General features: G+C 41.1%; 1 protein-coding gene across 1 annotated transcript in view; it reads left to right on the plus strand.

Moving 5' to 3' along the window:
* Positions 1-24191, plus strand: part of LOC148148854 (sodium- and chloride-dependent neutral and basic amino acid transporter B(0+)-like) — a 51316-nt gene that overhangs the window by 16890 nt on the left and 10235 nt on the right. The window contains exons 4-10 of the mRNA XM_087992241.1: positions 1974-2141; positions 5730-5868; positions 10286-10418; positions 11315-11455; positions 13055-13283; positions 20389-20514; positions 22888-23006. Of these exons, the coding sequence (XP_087848367.1) occupies positions 1974-2141; positions 5730-5868; positions 10286-10418; positions 11315-11455; positions 13055-13283; positions 20389-20514; positions 22888-23006 (1055 nt within the window). The remainder of the gene's footprint in view (positions 1-1973; positions 2142-5729; positions 5869-10285; positions 10419-11314; positions 11456-13054; positions 13284-20388; positions 20515-22887; positions 23007-24191) is intronic.

Genomic DNA, 24191 nt, shown 5'->3' on the forward strand with positions numbered 1-24191 from the left:
ATGAGCTTTTTTCTTATTCGTTCAAGGAACTTGTTTTCTCTGGCTGGGCCAGCATTTATTGCCTATCGCTAGTTACTCGTGAGAAGTAGCGATGAGCTGCCTTCTAGAACCTCTGCAGTCTATGTGCTGTAGGTTTCCCTACAATGCCCTTTGGAAAGGAATTCCAGGATTTTGACCCAGTGACTGTGAAAGATCAATGGTATATTTCCAAGTCAGCATGGTGATCGTTTTAGAGGGGAATTTGCAGATAGTGGTATTCCCCTGTATTTGCTGCCCTTTGTCTTTCTAGATGGAAGTGGTCATGGGTTTGGAAGGCACTTTCAAAGGAGCCTTGGTAAATTTCTGCAGTGCATCTTGTAGGTAGCATACACTGTTGCAATTGTGTATCGGTGTGAAGGGAATGGATGCTTGTAGATGTTTTGCCAATCAAGTAAGCAGCTTTGTCCTGAAGGGAGTCAAACTTCTGGCATGCTCTTGGAGCAGGCAAGTGAGGAATATTCCATTAAACTCCTGACTTATGCCTTGTAGATGATAACAAGCTTGGGGAGACAGGAGGTGAGTTACTCCTACAGTATTCCTAGCCTCTGACCAGCTCTTGTCACCATTGTGTTTGTATAGTAAGTCCAGTTGAGTTTCTGGTTAATGGTGACAACAAGGATATTGATTGTGGGGGTATTCATTGATGGTAACACCATTGAATATCACGGAGCAGTGGTTAGATTGTCTCTTGTTGGAAATGGTCATTGCCTGGCATTTGGGTGGTATGAATGTTACTTGCCACTTGTCAGCCTAAGCCTGGATATTGTTCAGGACTGCATCAGTGTCTGAGGAGTTGCGAATATTGCCGAGCATTGTGCAATCATTGTGAACATTCCTACTTCTGACCTTATGGTGGAGGGAAGATCATTGATGAAACAGTTAGAAATGGTTGGGCCTCAGACACTAACCTGATGAACTCTTGCAGAGATGTCCTAGAGCTGAGATGACTGGCCTCCTGCATCCATATCCATCCTTCAATGTTCCAGGTATGACTCGAACAAGTGAAGAGTTTGTCCCTTGACACTCATTAATTTCGGTTTTGCTCAGGCTCCTTGATGCCACACATGGGCAAATGTGGCCTTGATGTCAAGGGCTGTCACTTCCACCATACCTCTGGAATCCAGCTCTTTTGTTTGAACCAAGGCTGTAACAAGGTCGGGCACTGAGTGACCCTGGAGGAACACAAGTTGGGTGTCACTGAGTATGTTGTTTCAGATGATTGAGAGAGTGGACTGTTAGGGCAGTAATTGGCTTTTGTGTCCAGAACATATCTGATCAATGTTTCATGTTGTTAGGTATATGCCAGTGATCTTACTGTACTGTAAGAGCTTGGCAATGGGACTGGTGAGATCTGGAGCACAACTCTTCAGTACTATTGCTGTAACGCTGTCAGGGCCCAAATCCCTTACACTATGCAGTGACTCTAACTGTTTCTTGACACCAAGTGGAGTGAATTAATTTGGCTGAAGACTGGCATCTGTGATGCTGGCGACCACTGGAGGAGGCCAAGGTGGATCATCCACTCAACAATTTTAGCTGAAGATTGTTGGAAATGCTGACCAAATTTAACACCCACTAAGACAATGGCAATACTAGAGGGATAGTTGTAACAACAGAATAATATTCTCTTGTCCAATTCCTGTTTAGATTCTGAACCTAATTGTCTGTAACTTTATCATAATTTCTGAACTCTGAGGATGACCTGTGCTTAAATTCAAGAGCAGGGAAAATAAAGTTGATGGCTTATTTTCAACTTTATAAGTTCAGACTGGAGAGAAACAACCATGGCTGCCTTATTTCAAAACACTATCTCCCTCTTTCTCTCTCAAATTACATTAAACATATTCTAGTTGGAAATACATGCAATTGAATTCAAGAGAACAATTTTATTTCAGTATTGTTTCTAAGATCTTTTTCCTTTGTTCAATTTTAAGGTGTTGGAGTCACCATGGTCCTTCTGATCATAATTGCCAACATTTCCTATGCCTGCATCATTGGTTACAGTGTGTACTACCTATTTGCATCCTTCCAATCACCCCTACCATGGGCAGACTGCTTCAGTTGGTGGGGAGCAGATGAAACATGCAGCAGGACTCCCAAAGGTACAGTGTTCACTTTGACTGGAGACATTCCATGACTGTTCATATTTTATTCTGTTGATCTGTCAGAAGAAAAGTAGCCAATGCTTTCAGTAACCAACTTCATTGTAATTGTACATCAGAGAGACTTGGACAGGATCCAGCTACAAGGATCATGTCATTGAGTCACTGAAGTGAAGGATTGTCAATAATAATTGCTTACAGGCAAGAGAGATGCTTCAAAGAAAATCATCTCTCCTTTAGTATTGCCCCTGTTGGTCATCCTCAGCTGCTTTACTCTCCCTGGACTGTGGATGTAGGGAAGCTAAGGTAGTTTCAACCTTTTATTATCATTACCTACATTACTACTGTCTGGTACAGAGTTCAGTTTTTCTCTTTGTCTTCATCTCAGGCTCAGCTCTCTCAAAATCTTCATTCAATGTCATCAGTCACACAACGAATGATTTACATTCACTCCTTGACCCTTAGGATTAGGGGTCATGAGATTGGATGCTGGATTTTGAGCCTGAAAGGAAATTCGAAGATCAGGACCAGGACGCAGATTTCAAACATCATTGGTTTTGCAAATGGGAGTGAGAGTAGCAACAAGTTTCAGAACAACGTGTGTGTTAAACAGAGATAGGTGGAGGGACAGATAATGTTGAGGAGGTAGGGAGGCTGCAGAAAGACTTGGTGAGTAGATGAAGAAGTGGCAGATGGAACACAGTGTGGCAAGTGTGAGATTATGCACTTTGGTTGGAAAAGTAGAGCGCAGAATATTTTCTAAATGGAGCAAGTCTTCAGATATCAGAAGCACAAAGGAATTTCAGAGTCCTAGTTCAGGATTTTCTTGATGTGAATATGCAGGTTCAGTTGGGTGTTGGGAAGGCAAATGCAATTTTAGAATTTATTTTAAAAGGCTTAAAATGCAAGAGCAGGAATATACTGTTGTGATTGTAAAGGATCTATTCAGATTGCATTTGGCAAATTGCAAGCAGTTTTGGGCTCTGTATCTAAGAAAGGATGTGCTGGCATTGGAGGAGGAGGAGGCTAACAAGATGGATCATGGGGATGAATGGCTTGTCATAGGAGGAGCAGTTAAGGACTTCGTGTTTCTACTTGATGGGATTCAGAAGGATTAGAGGGATCTTATTGAAACTTGCAAAATACTGAAAGGCCTATATAGAGTAGATGTGGAGAAGATGTTCCCCGAAGGACCCGAGACACAGCCTCAGAGTGATGGTACGAAGCTTTGGAGCTGAGATGAAGGGTAATTTCTTCAGCCACACAGTGGTGAATCTGTGGGACTCATTTCTGCAGAAGACTATGGAGGCTAAGTCATTGAATATATTTAAGACAGAAAGATAGGTTCTTGATTAGTCAGGGGATCATAGGTTACGGGGAGAAGGCAGGAGAATGGGGTTGAGAAACATATCAGCTATGATTGAATGGTGGAGCAGACTTGATGGGCTGAAAGGCATAACGATCTTCCTATCTCTTATAGCCTTATGATCTTATTTTATTTCAAAAAATGTTTAAGTTGTTTCCCTCTGAGTCAAGGAAACCAATGTATGGCCTGCAGCTGGTGTTAATTTTAAGTACCAATGGCCAATGACTTACGACAGTGTTTGTCCTTATTCAATACATTGGGAGGTGCTCTTCTCGTCAGACAACCATGTACATATTCTTGCTGCATTTTGCCTCTTAAAGGAATGTGTGAGTCCTGGAAAACAGGTAATTCATGTTCAGATTTAAACCACAAGACCTTTTAATTTCCATATATCTGCATTTTGGACTCATATTCCTGCATGGGTCCAGGAAGTTATTCTCAATCTTTTTTTTTATAAAACACACTTCACAAGTTTTGAAGCCTGGAAGGTGATCGTACTGGAGTTATGGAATCAGAAGTAATTAATTATCAGGATTAATATTCATTTTCTGATCCATTGATGAAAGCTTATCACATGGCATTTGACAGTGGTAATGCCCCAACCTCTGACCTAGAAGGTTCATTTCTAACCGCCCCCCCCCCCCTCCCCAGAGGTGTGTCATAACAAGTCTGAACAAATTGATCAAGGGACGTGGGCACCACTGTCTCCGCCAATATTCATTGTTTATCCCAAATGCCCTTAGTAATGTGGTGGTGAACCACCTTCTTAAACCACTGCAATCTATGATAAAGGTATATCATAGATATGTATGTTGCAAATATTGGGAGTTAGAACTTGTTCATGAGATGTGGACATGAAAATATAGTCATGAAAGTACCTAAAAATGTGTCAATATAATATCTGAGTTAATGTGTGAGGGATTGAGACCAGGGAGTTTGAGACTTGAGCATGTAGACCAGACTGAGTAAGGAGGCTGGGGTATCGTCTTTGAGGGGTGGGATGTCTGAAAGCTCAGTGATTGGCTGATCCTTCCTGAGTGAGTCTGAATACATTAACTATCACATGATTAGCACAGACCAAGTGAATCTGAAGGGATACAGTTGGCACCCATGTAGAAAGTTCTTTACTCATTTGGCTCTTCTGTTTGTGCTCCACAATGCTGACATTTCTGTCAGCTTCAAACATGGTGTATGAGACACTTTTCTTAAAATCCCTAAATGATGCTGTCATTAGTGTGAACTAATGATGTGGAATACAAGGAGGGAGTTCAGTACATGTACCCAGCGTGTACAGTCTGTATAGAATGAAGGGCCAATTAAAACCATTCACAACCAATGGTGACTCAATGGAAATGTTTATCCACACAGCAAGAGGTTAGGATTACATATGTATTGCCTGAGAGTGTGGTGAAGGTTACTTTTATTCAAGACATTCAAATGGGAGCTCGATCATTATTTGAAAAGGAAGGAGCTCAGAGTTACTGAGTGGAGGAACTAGGTGAAACTCTAATTTGGATTTTCACAACAGTTTGCATCGTCTCATTCTGTGCTATAATAATCTAGTGATTCTCTGTGCTGTTGCAGACTGGTGCTCAACAAAAAACATTGTGTCTCAGTCCCTGTGTGATTTCTTTCACATGCGGGATATGCTATTGAGTGTCATAGGATGCATCTTCATGAAGTGGGAACCTTTACTATTGATGTACCTATTTGTGTGTTAAGGGAGCTTTTGGGCCACTTGCATCTACCACTAGTAAGAAACACTTTATGGAAGCCAGTAATTGAACAATACAATTTTCTTCAATGTCATTGGATACCTCTACTGGGCACCCACCTGAAAATCAACCCTCCTAGGAAACAGCAGACCAGATAGAGTGACCCCACATATTGTGCCGCTTCCCCACCCCCACCCTTCAATACATACATGAGAATGCCAATGGCAGCCAGCATACCCATTTAGGAAATCACTTAGGGAGTCAATTTACGTCTGGTAAGAAAGGCAGTCCTCAAACCATCCCACCCTGGATTCAATGAGTGGACACTGGGAAGAAGAGAGGGTCTTCATTTTATAGATTCCTGCCTCAGTCTATGCCTCTGATTCCACCTCATGTCATGGATGAGGTTGGGTTGGGTTGCCCAGAGACCCTGATTGTACCACAAGAAATGGAAGCATTGTTCAACAAGGAACAGTAAAATTCTAAAACACATTCAACATTTTCTAGATCCATTTTGCAATCTTACTCTGGATGATGGATATTTTGAAGTCATTAATACAACATGGCTGCAGACGTATAATAACACCTGCCTAAATGGATCAGAAATCTCCATTCCTCACCAGGGTCCGAGTGAGCAATACTGGGAGTAAGTACGTTGTTGTTTAGTATGACAGACTTTGATTAATGCTGACAAAAGCAACATTAAGTCAAAACTTCCTGCCTTCCATTCATTCTGAAAATTTGTAAGAAATACTAAAGTGAAGGGAAAATAACAGGAACAAAAAACCAGAAATTTTTGGAGAAACTCAGCAGGTTTGGTAGCATCTGCAGAGAGAAAGCAGAGCTAATATTTTGGATCCAGCAATCTTTCTTCAGAACTGGACCTGAATCATTGACTTTGCTTTCTCCCCATAGATGCTGCCAGACCTGCTGAGTTTCTCCAGAAATTTTTGCTTTTGTTTCAGATTTCCAACATTTGTTTTATGTTAATGGAAAATAACAGATGCTGAATGAGAGGTGCATTCCGATTGGTTGACAAGTGAACTCTGATTGGTTGAGTTGTTACCATGAGGGATGTGCCCATTAGAGCGAATTGACATTTACCTGGCAGATTTTGTTTAAATTTAACCAGAAGGTTGATAGATTGGCCAGAGTATTGCCCGGGTTAATGGCTATCATCTATTCTGTTCATTTGAATCTGGGCAGAGCTCATACACAGTCTTTCTGTCTACAAAGACGATCCCTGTGTATTAATATACATAGTTTCCAGTGCATGCAAGTGTGCTACGCTGGAAAATCATAATTGTAGTTTTATCCTAAATTTAATGCAAGTGTAATTATATAGAACATAGGAAAGTACAGCATAGAATAGGCCCTTTGGCCCACCATGTTGTGCCAAGGTTTAATCCTAATGTAAAATAAAATAACCGAACCTACGCACCCCTCAACTCACTGCTATCCATGTATATGTCCAGCAGTTACTTAAATGTCCCTAACGACTCTGCTTCCACCACCACAACTGGCAACGCATTCCATGCTTAATGAACCTACCTCTGACGTCTCCTTTATACCTTCCTCCTAATATCTTAAAACTATGACCCCTTGTGCTAGTCAATCTTGCCCTGGGGAAATCTCTCTGGCTGTTGACTCTATCCATGCCTCTCATGAGGGATGTGGCCTCCTCTATATTGGGGAGACAGGCCACCTACTTGCGGAACGATTCAGAGAACACCTCTGGGACACCTGGACCAACCAACCCAACCATCCCGTGGCTCAACACTTCAACTCCCCCTCCCACTCCACCAAGGACATGCAGGTCCTTGGACTCCTGCATCGCCAGACCATAGCAACACGACGGCTGGAGGAGTGCGCCTCATCTTCCGCCTAGGAACCCTCCAACCACAAGGGATGAACTCAGATTTCTCCAGTTTCCTCATTTCCCCTCCCCCCACCTTGTCTCAGTCCCAACCCTCAAACTCAGCACCACCTTCCTAACCTGCAATCTTCTTCCTGACCTCTCCGCCCCCAACCCCACTCCGGCCTATCACCCTCACCTTATCACCCTCACCTTAACCTCCTTCCACCTATCGCATTTTCAATGCCCCTCCCCCAAGTCCCTCCTCCTTACCTTTTATCTTAGCCTGCTTGGCACACCTTCCTCATTCCTGAAATGTCGATTCTCCTGCTCCTTGGATGCTGCCTGACGTGCTGCGCTTTTCCAGCAACACATTTTCAGCTCTGATCTCCAGAATCTGCAGTCCTCACTTTCTCCATGCCTCTCATTACCTTGTATACCTCAATCAGGTCACCTCTCTTCCTCCTAATCTCCAGCGAGAAAAATCTGAGTTTAGTCAACCTCTCTTTGTAAGACAAGCCCTCCAGTCCAAGCAGCATCTTGGTAAACCTTCTTTGCACCCTTTCCAAATCCTCTGTATCTTTCCTATAATAGGGCAACCAGAACTGGACACAATATTCCAAGTGTGGTCTCACCAGGGACTTGGAGAACTGCAACAAAACCTTGCGACTCTTAAACTCGATCCCCCTGTTAATGAAAGCTAAAACACCTCATGCTTTCTTAACAACCTTATCCACTTGGGTGGCAACTTTGAGGGATCTATACACTTGAACACTAAGATCCCTCTGTTCCTCCACACTGCCAAGAATCCTGTCTTTAATCCTATATTCAGCATTCAAGTTTAATCTTCCAAAATGCATCACTTCGCATTTATCCAGATTGAACTCCATCTGCAATTTCTCAGCCCAGCTCTGCATCCTGTCTATGAGGTACTGCAACCTGCAGTAGCCCTCGATACTATCAACAGCACTTCCAACCTTTGTGTCATCTGCAAATTTACTAACCCACCCCTCAACCTCTTCATGCAAGTCATTTATAAAATTTACGAAGAGCAGAGGTCCAAGAACAGAGCCCTGTGGGATCCCACTCAACACTGACCTCCAGGTAGAATACTTTCCATCTACAATCACGCTCTGCTTTCTGTCAGCCAGCCAATTCTGAACCCAGATAACCAAATCTCCCTGTACCCCATACCTCCTAACTTTATGAATGACTCTACCATGGGGAACCTTATCAAATGCCTTGCTGAAGTCCTTATACACCATACCCATTTCTCGACCTTCATCGACCTTTTTCGTCACCTCCTCAAAGAACTCAATAAGATTTGTGAGGCATAACCTGCCCCTCACAAAGCCATGTTGGCTGCCTTTAATCACACTATGCTTTTCCAAATTGTCATAAATCCTACCCCTCAGAATTCTTTCCAAAACATTGCTGACCACAGACGTAAGACTGACTGGTCTGTAATTGCCAGGGATTTCCCTATTCAATCTGCCATGTTTTATCGCCCACTCTCTTACTCTGCCTGTATCCCTCCAATCTCTGTGTGTCATCCTCACCATTTGCCTTCCCATCTATTCTCATATCATCCATAAACTTGGCGATAGTCCATTCACTTTCCTCATCAAAGTCATTAATATATTGTAAATAATTGTGGCCCCAGCACTACAGCGCTCCATTAGTTATAGGCCATCCTGAAAATGCCCTCATTATCGCAAATCTGTCTTCTATTAGTTAGTCAATCCTCTGCCTGTGCTAATATGCTTCGTCCAACACCACAGGTTCTTATTAACGAGCCAAGTGCATAGTATTGAATGTGTTTTCAAACTCCTCCTCCACAAATGGTGGGATTGTCCTGGGAGAAAGTGAGGACTGCAGATGCTGGAGATCAGAGCCGAAAAATGTGTTGCTGGAAAAGCCCAGCAGGTCAGGCAGCATCCAAGGAGCAGGAGAATCGACGTTTCGGGCATAAGTCCTTCTTCAGGAATGTCCTGTGAGGAATTTTGTGTGTCTGAATGAGATAATCTTTCATTCTTCTAAACTCTAGATCCTAAAACTACCTCTCCGTTTTAGGAGCAACCTTTTTACACAGCTAGCATTTGCCAAGATTTCTGCAAATCTGCCTCAAACTGAAAATAAACATCATTTTTCCCCAAACCCAAAAGAATTCAGAATCTTCAATCTGAGAGACAAATGCACGGCTCTGTTTATTTTGTTCTCTTGTAATTATTTGAACACTCAGGATTATCCAGTAAACATAGTTCAGTTTTAGAATCTCTTCTAATATTAGACACTGTATTGTGAATTTGTATTTGCAGGCTGGCTTGGTACAGTTAGAATGTTTTTGTTGGGAACAGTTGAGTGAATTACTGATACGATCCATCAGTCTTTGGGATATATAACATTGAAACATGGCATCACACCAGCACTAAAATTAATATACCACATTATTTATTTGTTCTAAGCAAAACATCTTGTTGGTTTAATATCAGCATCATGTTCGTAACAAAAATAGTAACAATGTGAAATAGTTGACTTCAACTCTTGATCAAACATTGGAGATACCTTGCCCTTTCAGAGAAACCTGAGGAGGACTGGGCACTTCCAGGCCTGCCTTAGGGCCCCTCATGTCTGGTTGCAATATACATTGAGGGATTATCTGATCAGTGGCCATTACCTGCAGGGTGCTTGAGAAGTGCCCTACTTCAACATTACATTTACATGGCCAATAAATTTACAAGGTTGCTGATCATGCCCATTTTGCAGTATATGAAAACATAGGAATCTCAACATGTGTACTGACTGGTGAAGGTAGATCTTTGGTATACAGGAGTAGAGAACCCCTGGCTGATTTCCCAACTAGAACTCTAGCTAAGGAGATTAATTTGACTGTTCCATTTCAAGTGTAAATTTGAGCACAAGATGGAGCCCATTAAGGCATGCTATGAATTTTTTCATGCAGTTGCAGATTCAAATACAGCAAACACACCCACATTCTGTTTGAATAAGATGTAGAAAGAGAAAAACATAAAGGACATCAAACTTCAGTAACCATTCTCTTATTTAAAAGTAGGACTTATTCTGTAACAACTGAATATTTTTAAAAGCCCTGTATATTACACTAAATACTCAGATGCATTGAGTACATAGTATCTATGTGTAATAAAAAGTACCCTTATGAAAAATATTTTCTCTTTTTTTAACTCAGTAAAGCAGTTTTACACCGTACAAGTTCATTGGATGAGACTGGGGAGATAGTCTGGCATTTAGCCCTCTGTCTGCTTCTAGCCTGGCTGATGGTTGGGGCAGCATTTTTGAAAGGAATCAAATCTTCAGGAAAGGTAAATGACTGGTGTTGAAGACAGTTACAACTACTGACAAAATACAGAGTCCCTGTAAGAATAGAGAATTTATTGATTGTTGTGAAGTGAATAGTTTATATCCTAGGTGATGTTAACAGTTCCTGCAAGGTATAGAGAACAGAAAATGAACTAGTGTGCAGTAATCCTTTGTAGCTTCCACAGAGTATGGCTACCCTTTTAGGGGAGACAGCCTTGAAGAGGAGCAGATATGACACCTCATGCTGCTCAATCACCTGCCAAGTGTTCAGCCACAAACTGTGTGGGTCCTGCTCTGAACAACACAACAATCAGAGAAATGACGAGGCTGAAATATGTGTGAAAAACTGCTTACTTAATAAGAACCGTCACAAATTGTAATATCCACAACTGAAATTGAACATAACTAATTTCTAGCCCCAGCAATGCCCCCAAATTCCTAAAATGTGTCCCTCATTCTAAGGGTTTCAGTCACTGACACAGGGACTCTGGGGGAAATTCCAATTGCTGCAGAAGGCTGGGCAGGACTGGGGGAAGGGACTGAGCAGATTAGGGTCAGGGTTTTATTTACCATTTGTCTGGACTATTAGAATAGTAAAGAATCATGAAATATGAAGTGTTGAATATATTCATGAAGTTCTCATCAATTCTCCTGAATACATCTGTCATTTCTCTGAATGTGATTAATTATAAAACTAAAAATAATATTGTAGAATTTAAACTTGTTTCCAACATGTAGCTCAGTGTTAAATATCCCCATCATGTAGCTATTACTTCACCAACTGTCTTCTGATTCACTCTCTGTTTATATTCCTATCAGTTTACAATCAGTTGGATCCAATAAAGTAAATGTTGTACCACTAATACAGAAAAATCTCCCAATTTATTCTCATTCTCAGGTTGTTTATTTCACTGCAATTATCCCGTATGTGGTTCTGACCATACTCCTGATCCGAGGGGTTACCCTGGAGGGAGCCTCTAAAGGAATTGAATTCTACATCGGAAGCCAGTCAGACTTCTCCAAACTGGCTGATGCTCAGGTAAGCTCAACAACAGAATCAATTGAATTTCAAAAATCGCGTTTTTTTATTTAACTGTTTCTTCTTTTATTTTGTCTGATTGAGGTATTAAAATTTAGAATTGAAATGTTCCTTTCAGTCTTTTGTTTGTATTTGGGAAGATCATTTTGCACATGTTGCGAAAAGCTAGCTGAGACTTGGTGATGAATTCTAATGAGTTAGTTTATGGTTGTAATCATCTTGGTATGAGCAGGAGGGAATCAATGCTAAGGGCGAGGATGATGAGATTGGATACAACTGGATGAGATGGGCAGTGGGATGCAAAGGATTGTTTATTCTCAGTGCCTCTTTCTTTCTGAAATCTTGCATTGATTCAGTAGTCAGATTTTCAGTTACAATCACTTATGAGACTATGTCATTAATATTTGTTCAATATACATTGGTGGGAAATGGGCATTGCTGCCTGGCCAGCTTTCATTGCCCATCTCTACTTGTCCTTGAGAAGGGCAAAGCTGTGGTAGTCCATTTGACATCTCCTGACCTGTTTAATGTCAATGATATTTGGAGTTTATCAAGAAGTGGGAGATGGCATTGTCACAATATCATCTGTACCTGAGATGTGACTACAGAGAAAAAGCAAATGAGCATCTGCTGAACCAAGTAAATTGTTTGATTGCAAAATTAACAGCACATGAACTGCAAGAGTGAAGGAAATATAACTCTCAATGAGTGAACTCAGAATAGTTCAGAAATAAAATGCAGAATTTTATTCCCTTCCAAATGACATTACCCTTCATCTCATGAGAGAAGGCGAAATCAAAATCCTGTTGAATTCCTATCGGGCTTCCAGGAAGGGGGATTCATCTCAAGGCATCAACACTTATTTGAAGGACTCTACTTCGTGTAGGTGGGAGGACTGGGGGGAGCTGCTGAGAGCTAAGATCCTGCCTTTCAGTTGATCTTCTCCCCCTTCCACCTCCCCCACCAACCCTCCTTCCACATCAACAATAATAATGTGACTCTACACATGTAATAGGTAATTTCACACTGAGCCGAGTTTGTAAATGTCAGGATATACCATTTTTATAACAGCAGAGTGGTGCATATCAGAGATATTTCTCTGAACCTCTGAGTGCAGTCAGAAATTGCTGTGGAATTTACAGAGAAATAACAGGGAGCATCTGGAGCCTCACCATTTTAGTATAAATTGGTTCGTTACAAACGTGCACTCAGTTTGACATTCATACCTATTTTAAATCTGATTTAAATCATTTTTGTGATCCAAATTAACCCTAATGTATGCAGTTTACATTTTGCTTAACAGACTGCAGTGTAGAAAATAGCAATGTCTTTGCAGAAGATCAGATTTTTGATCTAGTGGGGTTTTATTTCTGCTATGAGTGAATTTTGGAGGGAAAATCTTGAAGTTGGCAGCAAGTAGTCAAAGGAAGATCAAATGATGGCCCTACTATTAAGTGGAGATGGTGTTGATCAGAGCTAGTTTAATTCAGTCAGATCACATTGAGCCGCTGGACTAACTCACTCTATGCTTCTTGTGGTCAATGTAGTTTTTCAGTTGAATGAGTTCCGCGCTGATGAATTCTCCCTTCTATTTACCAGGTCTGGAAAGATGCTGCAACACAAATTTTCTACTCGACATCAGTGGGTTGGGGCAGTTTAATCACATTGTCATCCTACAACAAATTCCACAACAACTGCTACCAAGATACCATCGTTGTCTGTGTTGTTAATTGTGCTACGAGTGTGTTTGCGGGATTTATCATCTTCTCCACTCTTGGACACATGGCTCATGTGCAAAACAAGCCCATTTCAGAGGTTGCACAGTCAGGTAAATACAGAGTTAACCATACTGTTCTGCTGCAGAATGGCACATATGTCTCATTTGTTAGACATCGATGGGGTACAATAGGACATCTGGGCCTGAGTGTAATTTGCCCAAAAGAGCATTGAGTCAATAGGATTAATGGAATGAGAAAGGAACAGAAAAATAATTGAGAATGATGGTAACAGGGCAATAGGCAAACATAAGATAGGTGCTCAGAGAATTCAGTAACAGAAAGATCAGCTTTTCCTGCATTATTGGAATTGGTGCATGATAAAGTTCTCATGGAATGATTGTGTTTATTAGTGGCTTGTATTTCCGGATTTGTTTATAAGGACACTTTGATGTTAAATAAAAGATGGGTTGATAGCTAAGGAGTGGTACAATAATTATTGCATGGCAGTGATTAGATTACAGGACAACCTGGGGACAACTCCCCCATACCAACCACCACCTTTCTCCTCCTCCTGCTCATTCTCTCAGGGTGACTCTGCCATCCTGGAAGCAGGTTTTGAGAGATTTAACAAACCTCTAGTGATTTTGAGATGTAATCCATTTGAACTTGATTTGACACCTTCAGGAAGCCAGTGATTTGATCCACCATGTTCCTGTTGGTAGCAAGTGTTCCATTGTACACCAACTTGAGTGGCAAGGAAGAACCACCAGCAAGAGCAGGTCTGGATATTCCAGCTGTTCTGAACTCCTTGTCACTGCCCCCTTGTTTGACTGAGGCTGGAGGAGTGCATTGTCTCCCTTTCATCCGCTACTCCATTGATAACAGCATGCATGTAAATGTTTTACCCAGTAACCACCATGGGCAATGATATAACTTAGCTAGAATGGGTTTAAACTCAGAAGATCCATCAACCAGGTTTCTTTGGGGATCCAAGATGGCGGCGACCCAGCATGTCTGAGTCTACAGTGCTCCTCCCAAGACTTGGGCAAAGTGGGTCGCCCACCCCCACCACACTCACCAAATCATTTCAAATAGTTTTTACTTTTTAGTATTGAATTTAAACAATTTAATCTCCAGTAAAAATGACTAAAGGGAAGGGAGCCCGAAGCTCTCAGCAAGCAGGAACCCCTCCCCCACCCTCTCCAGCTGCAGCAGAGGCGTTCGCAGCCTCCCCGGGGGACTTACCTACGGTGGCGAGCCTCATGGAAATAATCTCCAAACTCGATGCGAAGATTGACGCTTTTATTGAAGAATCCCGAAGCCGATGGGACTCACTTTCGGTTGCGCTGCAAAAGCACGACAAGACATCAAAGAAATCGAGTTCTGAGACGGAGGGGGGGAGCTAAAAGTCCGCGACCTCTGAAACTACAGCACAATCGGCCATGGATCGGGTCCGGACCCTCGAACAGTGAGTCCGAACCTTAGAGAATCACATTGACAACCTCGAGAATTGAGGTCGTCGAAAAAATATTCATTTGCTGGGCCTTCCCGAATAGGAAGGCCAGCTTATAACGTTCCTTGAACAGTGGCTTCCACAGCTTTTAAATCAGGAGGCTGGATCAGGGCAGGTAAGGGTGGAATGGGCCTACCGGGGTGCAATACGCGGGCCCGGCTCAAACCAGCGTCCCCGCCCGGTCCTGTTCTGGCTGCAGAGCTACAAGGAGAGGCAGATACTCTTAGAAGCCTCCAGAAATCTTGGAAAAGATCCCCTAGCCATGATCTATAAAGGATTCAAGATCATGTTATTCCAGGACTTTTCCCCAGCTCTGGTCCGAAAGAGGAAGGTGTTTGATGAGGCAAAGAAGTGTTTAAGGGACTTAAATATTCAGTACTCCTTGTGCTACCCAGCGACGCTACGCTTTAATCATGAAGGGTCCGTGTACAACTTCGGATCGCCAGAAAAGGCCAAGGAATTTTTGGACTCTCTTAGATAAATTGTAAGAGATAATTGATGTTGGTTTGCTTTCCCCCCACTCTGGTTTACATCCCCTCCTCCCTTTCTTTTAATATATTAATCCCTTTCTTTTACCTTACTGTTTAATATTATCTTGGGGGGTGGGGAGAGGGATTTATTTGTTTGTTCTCTACTTAACGGTCTTCTCCACCCCCTTGTTTTTTTTATTCTATATATATTTAGGCCAGGGGGTCTAGTTAATGTTGGTGGGGGGAGGTGGTTTATCTTATCCTATTTTACCTCTGTCTTTGAAGCGGGGTTGTTTTCCCTTGTTATTTTGTATTATTATATTTAATTATTACTTGTTGAGGTTGTAATTTTATAGTTATATATGTTTATACATGGCATTAACATTACCAAATATATCCGGGTGTTGGTGTGGGTGGGCGGGTGGGGGTGGGGTGGGGGTAGGGTGCTCACTGTTAACTCTAGCTCTGTAGTATATTTGAATTTTCTTCATCCTATTGAGGAGCGCCTGGGTCAAGGGTGGGGCACTGGTTGGGAGGGGATACAATGGACTTTTGGAAAGGAAGTGGTACCCCCTGGGAACAAGGGGGAAAATCTCCATTTAAATACTTTTTTTTTATTTAGAAATAGTTTTTTATTATACTGTTGTGAGTGTATTAGAGAGCCTTTATTTTTGTGAAATTTATATGCTGTATGCTCGGGATGTTCTGGATAGGGTTTCCCCTCCTGAGAGGTCTCGGATTTGCCTGGACGATTATGGTTGATCAGTCGGTTAAGTGGTGCACCTGGAATGTCAAGGGGAGTAATTCACCAGTCAAAAGGAAGAAAATATTATCAAACCTCAAGAAAGAAAGGGTTGATATAGCTCTCCTACAGGAGACACACTTATTGGATAAAGAACACTTGAAATTACGACAGGGTGGATTTGATCAGGCCTTTTTTTCTTCTTTTAGCTCAAAACGCAGGGAGTTGTTATTCTTATTCGAAGAATTTCCCTTTCAAAATCCTAAATCAGATAAAAGACGAATCTGGACGATATATTCTGATTAAAGCCCTTATAAATGGAGAGAAATATGGGATTTTAAATTTGTATTGCCCCCCGGCACATCCTTTTAAATTTATAACGGAAGCCTTCTCAAAATTGATGGCTCTCGGTGCTCGTCATACAATTATAGGGAGAGATTTTAATTGTATTATGGATCCGGAAATAGATAGGATTCCCAAGAGTACTGCAGGAGTATCTCTCAGATCTAGACAATTGGAGGATTTAAACAAAGAATTAGGACTAGTAAATGTACGGAGATGTCTTCATCCACAGGGCAGAGATTTTTCTTTTTACTCCAATCCACATAAATGCCAGACCAGAATCGATATGTTTTTGCCCCCTCAATTTTTTTACATTCCATATCATCCTATAAAATAGGCAGTATAGCACTTTCCGATCACGCTGCTGTATATATGGAAATCAAGGTGAGGAACAATGAGACATACCCCCGGCATTGGCGTATGGACCCCTTCCTGATGAAAGATAGTAAATTTGGAAAGTACTTCTCTCAAGAATTTAAAACTTTTTTAGAAATTAATTTAGGTACGGCTAACAACCCATCAATGATGTGGGAGACCATCAAAGTTTACGCGCGAGGATTGATCATCTCATACTCAGCGACCCAGAAAAAATTAAAGTGAGAACAACAGCATCTGCTTGAAGCTCGCTTAAAAGTGGCTGAAACAGCATACGTTGACAGACCTTCTATTATCAAATTGCAAAGGATTACGGCCCTTAGGACATCTCTAAACACCACGCTTACCCAAATGGCTAAGAGGGAAATATTATTTGCAAAACAAAGGTTATACGAATTTGGCGATAAACCTGGTAGATACTTAGCATTTCTTGCAAAGAAAAAGAAGGCCCCTCAAACTATCACGTCTATCAAGGAAAATACCGGTATTTTGACTCATGATCATTAAGGGATTAAAGCAATCTTTAAAAAATTTTATTCTGATTTATATAAATCACAGGATTGTGAAGACAGGACTAGGAGGATGCAATCATTTTTTAAAAACCTGACCTTTCCGGACCTAACTCAGGAAAAGGTATCGGTCTTGAATGTTCCCCTAACAATCCAAGAAATACTTGACACAATCAGGCAACTTCAGAGCGGTAAGGCACCTAGCCCAGGTGGCTTTCAAGCTGAATTCTATAAAGAATTTACAGGAATATTGGCTGGTCCACTTATGGACATGTATAACTACTCATGCAGTCAGGGCTGTCTCCCACCTTTGCTGAAAGAGGCAAATATTTCTCTTATCCTGAAAAAAGGAAAGGACCCAGAAGATTGCGCCTCATACAGACCAATATCCTTGCTAAATGTAGATTTTAAAATCCTTTCTAAAATGTTAGCATTGAGGCTAGAAAGGGTATTGCCACATATCATAAAGGAGGATCGGACGGGGTTTATTAAGGGCCGTAGATCATCCAATAATGTTAGAAGGGTTTTGAATGTGATTCAAGCCTGCCATCAGGGAAAGATACCAGGAGTAGTAGCCTCATTAGACGCGGAAAAGGCATTTGACAGAGTTGAATGGTCATATTTGTTTTACACATTGGAAAGGTTTGGTGTTGGAAAGGTGTTTACCAAATGGGTCTCAACACTGTATAGTGATCCCAAAGCAGTTGTGATTACCAATGGATTAGGCTCGGATAGCTTCAGTATGGATAGGGGCTGCCGTTAGGGATGCCCTTTCTCACCATTGCTATTTACGCTAATAATTGAGCCATTAGCAGAAACTATATGGGCTGACCCTAATATAACAGCTCCGAGGATTGGTACAGGTAAACATAAAATTACCCTTCTATTCCTCAGTAATCCTTTGATGTCCATGCCTCGCTTAATCCAAGTTATTAATACATTTAGTGTATTTTCAGGCTATAAAATTAATTTCTCAAAATCGGAGGCTATGCCAATGGGTGGTCTTGCTAGTATACCCCACTTATTGGACGGATCCCACTTTCCCTTTCGGTGGTCCCTGGAGGGTTTTTTATATTTAGGCATTTTTATAACCCCAGTATTTGGTCAGTTATACAAGGCTAACTTTGTGCATTTACTGGAAAGGATAAGGCAGGACCTCCAGCGATGGGGAGGCCTTCCAATTTCCTGGCTAGGTAGAATAGCATTAATTAAAATGAATGTCCTGCCCCGTCTCCTATACCCTATGAGAATGCTTCCGGTGATGCTGCCGAGGCTGGCACTACGTAAATTATATGGCTGGTTAGGTTCCTTTATCTGGAATCATAGACGGCCCCTCATTAAGCTGAAGAAGCTACAGCATCCACAGGCAAGAGGAGGATTGGATTTCCCAGATTTTAGGAAATATCAGTTAAGTTCCCGATTAAGTTACATTGCTGATTGGGTCTTGTCTGACCCGCAAACAATCTGGCTGGACATCGAGGCTTCTCAAGTAAAATGCCCACTTATTAACCTTTTATTTTCAGACAAGAGGAAAATCATTTTGGATCACTGTAAAATCCCTATAATACTAAACACAATTAAAGCTTGGAATATAATGCGGCAAAATGAGGGCAACTCACATAAAACATCCCCCTATGCTCCGATAGTGGGAGCATGGGGATTTCAACCAGGATTTACAGATGCCACTTTCAAACTCTGGAGATCCAGGGGTAGTTCTTGTTTAGGGGATCTATTTAAAGAAGGGGTCCTGATGTCTTTTGAACAGCTGCGTCAGAAATTCGGATTACCAAATGGAGACCTCTTTCGATACTTCCAAATTCGAGATTACATCCAGAAAAAGACTACGTTATTAGATAGTCTTTATAAATCAGATAGAGAATGTAGAGTGCTATGGCCAATGGGGGTATCTTCCGTCAGTACTATTTATCATTTACTACATGATGAAGTATCGGGAGATATGGACAATCTGCTTAAAACATGGGATCAGGATTTGGGACTAGAAATCTCTATAGAAACGTGGAATGACATTTGGGAAAACGCCAGAAGAATCACCATCTGCAACAGAACTCAAGCTATTCAATTGAAGATACTTCATAGGGCCCATACAGCACCGGATCGATTGGCAAAATTTAAGGTAGGAGCATCTCCAATGTGTCACAAATGTAAAATAGAGGTGGGCACTCTTGTACATTGCCTATGGACCTGTCATAAGATCCAAAGATATTGGACTAAAGTAGCAAGTGCTCTGACAGAAATCTTAGGAATGGAAATTAGAGTGGACCCTGTATCTCTCCTTTTGGGCTTTTCGAACTTGGATATGCACGGGAAGAGATTATTTTCTATTCTCTCTTTCTGTGCAAGGAAAAATATTTTGGTAAACTGGGTGGCTGAGGGCCCCCCTGGACTTTCAAATTGGCACAGATCAGTTATGGAATGTATTCCCCTTACAAATATGGTGCACCAAAAGACCGAATTATTCCATAAAATATGGCAGCCCTTCTTGAATTATATAAATACAGATATTTCGGCCATCCTAACAAGGGCTTTTATTTAATTGAGATGGCGAACCTGGCTGGTCCGGGGCCCCTTGGGAGAGGAATCCCGCACGAATACATATGATGTTTTGTTACATATGATGTTAATACATTCCGAGCATGTATCTCACTACCCAATTTCTGTGTTATCCGTCAGGTTTTTTTTTTCTCTTATTTGAATAATGTAATTATACATTCTGGTTAGTTGTAGGTTAGATTAGTAGTTAATTGAGTTTCGATTTTTTTTCTGTCGGTATTTTTCTTTTGTTAAAGTTTGGTTATTATTTATTTAAGGTTTAATTGTATATCAATGTTTATACTAGGGTTTTTTTTTATTTTGTAAACTTGTAAAAATGTTAAATTTTCAATAAAAATATCTATAAAAAAAAACAGGTTTCTTTATAATTATTGATTCCCAATGAAAGTAGGCATTATTCAACAAATGTATCGAACTGATTTAACTTAGTTTGAGATATGAAATTACTGGACTTCGACATATCCAGTTCACAATTAAGATGTCACAATCTCACCACTCTGATTTACTGATCTCATGCCCATACATTCATCCTTATATTCAGGGTGTGCCACATGGTATGAAGTAATTGGAATGTCTCAGCTGAGACTTTTTGAATTTGCCTCAACATCAGTGACTATACGGAATTAAATGTAGCAGTGTGTGTTGATTGTACGCAGGATTAATATTAATATTTGTTTTGTATCCATTGTTCAGGGTTTGGTTTGGCCTTTATTGCCTACCCAGAGGCCCTTGCACAGTTGCCATGGGCAACTTTATGGTCCATTTTATTTTTCTTCATGCTGTTCACTTTGGGACTTGACACACTTTTTGCAAGTTTTGGTAAGAATGACATCTTTTAAGTTCAACAACAATGTTACTTAATTTAACCAATCTCTTTCTACTTCTATAAAAGGAACTTATTTAAACTATTATATTTGGAATCTGGGGTTGGGAATTACGGCTGATGATTTTAATGCATGAGAAAATAATGTTATTCTATCGTCAAATTCTCCACAATGTCTTAATGAAACCTCAGCTTGGTTGAATGAAGTGTGTTCCAAGTTGTAGGAAAGAAATATTCAGATCATTGTTACCTAACATCTGGAAGATTTACAGTGGTTTTCATGTTTTTTTAAAATCTGCATTCACGTTCAGTCGCTGTTCACAATTTTGTTTTTCTTTATTCATTCATGGGATGAGGTCATTGCTGGCTAGGCAGCATTTATTGCCCATCTCTAATTGCCCAGATGGCAGTTAAGAGTCAACCACATTGCAATGGGTCTGGAGCCACATCTAGGCCAGACCAAGTAAGGATGGCAGCTTCCTTCTCTAAAAGACATTAGCAAATCAGATCAGCTTTTTCAACAATCAATTCATGGTCATCATTAGATTCTTAATTCCACCAACCGCCGTGGCAGGATTTGACCTGGGTCCCTTGGACATAATCTCTGGATTAACAGTCCAATGGTAATACCACTAGGCCATTGCTTCCCCTTTCCTTGTTCTTTCTGTTGTATCATACAACTCATATTTCTGTTTCTGCCCAGTTTCTGCTGCCAAGTTCTAGATGTCTCAATATAATAACTATCATTTTTGATGTACATCTAGATGCCTCTCATCAGGAACGGGATTTGTTAAAATGCATTGAGCCGCAATTATGTTGTGATTCAGTTATCAGACTAATGTGGAGGCCTAGATAAATGATCTGGAGACATGAGATCAACCCTCACCTCTGTGTCAAAAAAGAACTGCAGATGCTGGAAATCAGAAACAAACAGAAATTGCAGGAAGAACTCAGCAGGTTTGGCAGCATCTGTAGAGAGGAAGCAGAGTTAATGTTTTGTGTCCAGTGACCCTTCTTCATAAAACAGCATTCTGAAGGAGGGTCACTGGATCTGAAATGCTAATTCTGCTTTCTCTCCACAGATGCTGCCAAACCTGCAGAGTGTTTCCAATAGTTTCTGGTTGTGTTTCACCTCAGTGTCTGAGGAATTTGAATTCAATTAAATAAACCTGGATTAAATAACACTGCTGTCAGTAATTTTGACTGTAAAGCTATCATTGTGTCAGAAAAACCCATCTGACACCTAATGCCTTTTATAGAAGGAGATTGTGTGTGAGAGACCTTCTTGAAAACCTCAGAACCATAATCATATGCTAGACCCTGGAATCCTTGATATGCATTTTGCTTCAATGCTTTATGTTATTAAAGAATCCAACAGAATATTTATTGCAGCTCACTGTTATATGCAAACATTATATTCATGTACGCTTCTCGGTGAGTATGAAAGTACTCAATTACAACATGCAGCACAGTATGTCATGCTTGAAGTGGCCCAAGTCAAGATAGTTTCTGAGACCTTTCTGCTCTTAGGTCACATAATTATGCAGGGGTTATATAATGTCCTACAAGTTATTATATTAGATTAGATTCCCTTCAGTGTGGAAACAGGCCCTTCAACCCTCTGAAGAGTAACCCATTTTCCTACGTTTACTCCTTACTAATGCACCTAACACTACGGGCATTTTAGCATGGCCAATTCACCTAATTTGCACATCCTTGGACTGTGGGAGGAAACCAGAGACCCTGAGGAAACCCGTGTAGACATCACAACCCACACTCATTCCACACAGACAGGCACCCAAGGCTGGAATTGAACCTGGGTCCCCGGCACTGTGAGGCAGCAATGCTAACCACTGAGCCACCTTGCTGCCCCACAGTGACGTGGTGACATATTAATTGTGAGGCATGAAACAACAACTCTTTCTGAAATAAAGTGGCAAGCCACTCAGTTGTGGTTCATTGCTCCGATAGGAAAAATAAACCAGATGAACTGCCTGGCATCAGAAACAGCAAAGACACAACCTTCCCAATCAGTGCTGCAAACTCTTCTGCAATGCAATTTGGGAGAGCTCTCCCACACATTGTTGAACCAAATGTCTAATATTGTCGTTCCCACTGAATCACAGCTTATAGCCCACATCTCAGAATCTTCTATCACCCACCCTGAGGTGGTGAGTTACTGTCAGGAGACATTAGCAAGCCTCCATTTTCCAAACATTGCTCTTATATGAGCAATGACACCCATAGACAGAGAAATCTCTCCCCATTGGCTCCTTCAGTCCTCTTGGCTGCCATCTCTCTGGTGGTGGATTTATCTAAGACTTGGTATAAATCATTAATTAATCACTGATAACTTTTGTTTTCAATAGAAACAGTAATAACAAGCCTGCTGGACCAGTTTCCTGAGTTCCTTCGGCCAAAGCGTCTTTATCTGACAGCTGGTCTTTGTTTGTTATTTTATTTCCTTGGCCTTCTGTTTGTAACACAGGTAGGTTGTAGTTTAGTCATTTGCTATGTTTCCACATGAGCAATCAACCCTCTCTAGACAAGCATACTCAGTAAAATGAGACACTGTTTCATAAATCACAAAGAATTAAGTTCAGTCTAAATAGGCTCCCAGCATTTAGAACCCCACAGCTGGTTTGGTTTTGGACCAGGGATGATCATAAAAATGGATAATTGGCAGTCCGGAATAAGAAGAATTAACTGGAGGAGAGCTGACTTCAATGGGCAAGAATGGAGCGAAGCCAGAGAGACTGGAACAAAATTATGGGGGGAAAAACAGTCACTGAACAAAGGGCTATGTTTAAAATAGATATGATTCAGGTACAGTCAAGGTATGTTCCCTCAAAAAGCAAAAGGAGGACAAACAAATCCAGAGCTCCGAGGATGAACAAAGGAAATAGAATACAAAATGAAAAAGAAAGAGTGAGTTTATGACTAGTGTCAAGACAAAAACTTCAAGCAGAACACTGAGGTTCAAAGGGGAAGTGAAAAGCATATTGGAGAAGTGAAGGGGGTTTAATAAGAAGATTAAGGTCAGAGGTAAAGCCCCCATGGGCCTACTGTGCCACAGAGAGGTGACTAGTGATGGTTTAATGTGAGAATCACCACACCTCAGGGAAGGGGAGAGGTTGATTCTTCATGGTATCTTCAGCTGGTGCAGGAATTGAAACGCACCTCTGACATCTCTCAGCATTTCAAGACAGCTGTCCAGCCAAATGTACTAACTGATGAGAAAGCACGGTCAGCCAAACATAACAAGGAATTCCCAAGTCTTCTATAGGCACATTGATAGCAAAATGAGGATTGAGTCAATTAGGGTAAAAAAGGTGGTTTACACAGAGAATCATAGAATCCTATAGTACAGGAGAGGACCTTTGGCCCTCAAGTCTGTACAACCAAAATTATATTAATTCTACATTAATCTCACATTCCAGCATTTGGCCCACAAGTTGAAATATAGGACATATGGAGACAAGAGACATGATTAAGGTGTTAACTGAATACCTTGCATCTGTCTTTACCAAGGAGGTGGAAGCGACACCAGTTTTAGTGATGGAGGAGGAAGCTCTGTCACGATAAAGATCAATATTCATCAGGAAGAAGTTTTGAGTAGGCAATCAATACTTAAATTGACAAGGTCCAGAAGCAGGTATCATGCATCCAAGAA

This window comes from Chiloscyllium plagiosum, unplaced genomic scaffold (genome assembly GCF_037043375.1).
Source record: "Chiloscyllium plagiosum isolate Xiang-an unplaced genomic scaffold, Cpla_swu_hap1 HiC_scaffold_11, whole genome shotgun sequence".
NCBI classification, from domain to species: domain Eukaryota; kingdom Metazoa; phylum Chordata; class Chondrichthyes; order Orectolobiformes; family Hemiscylliidae; genus Chiloscyllium; species Chiloscyllium plagiosum.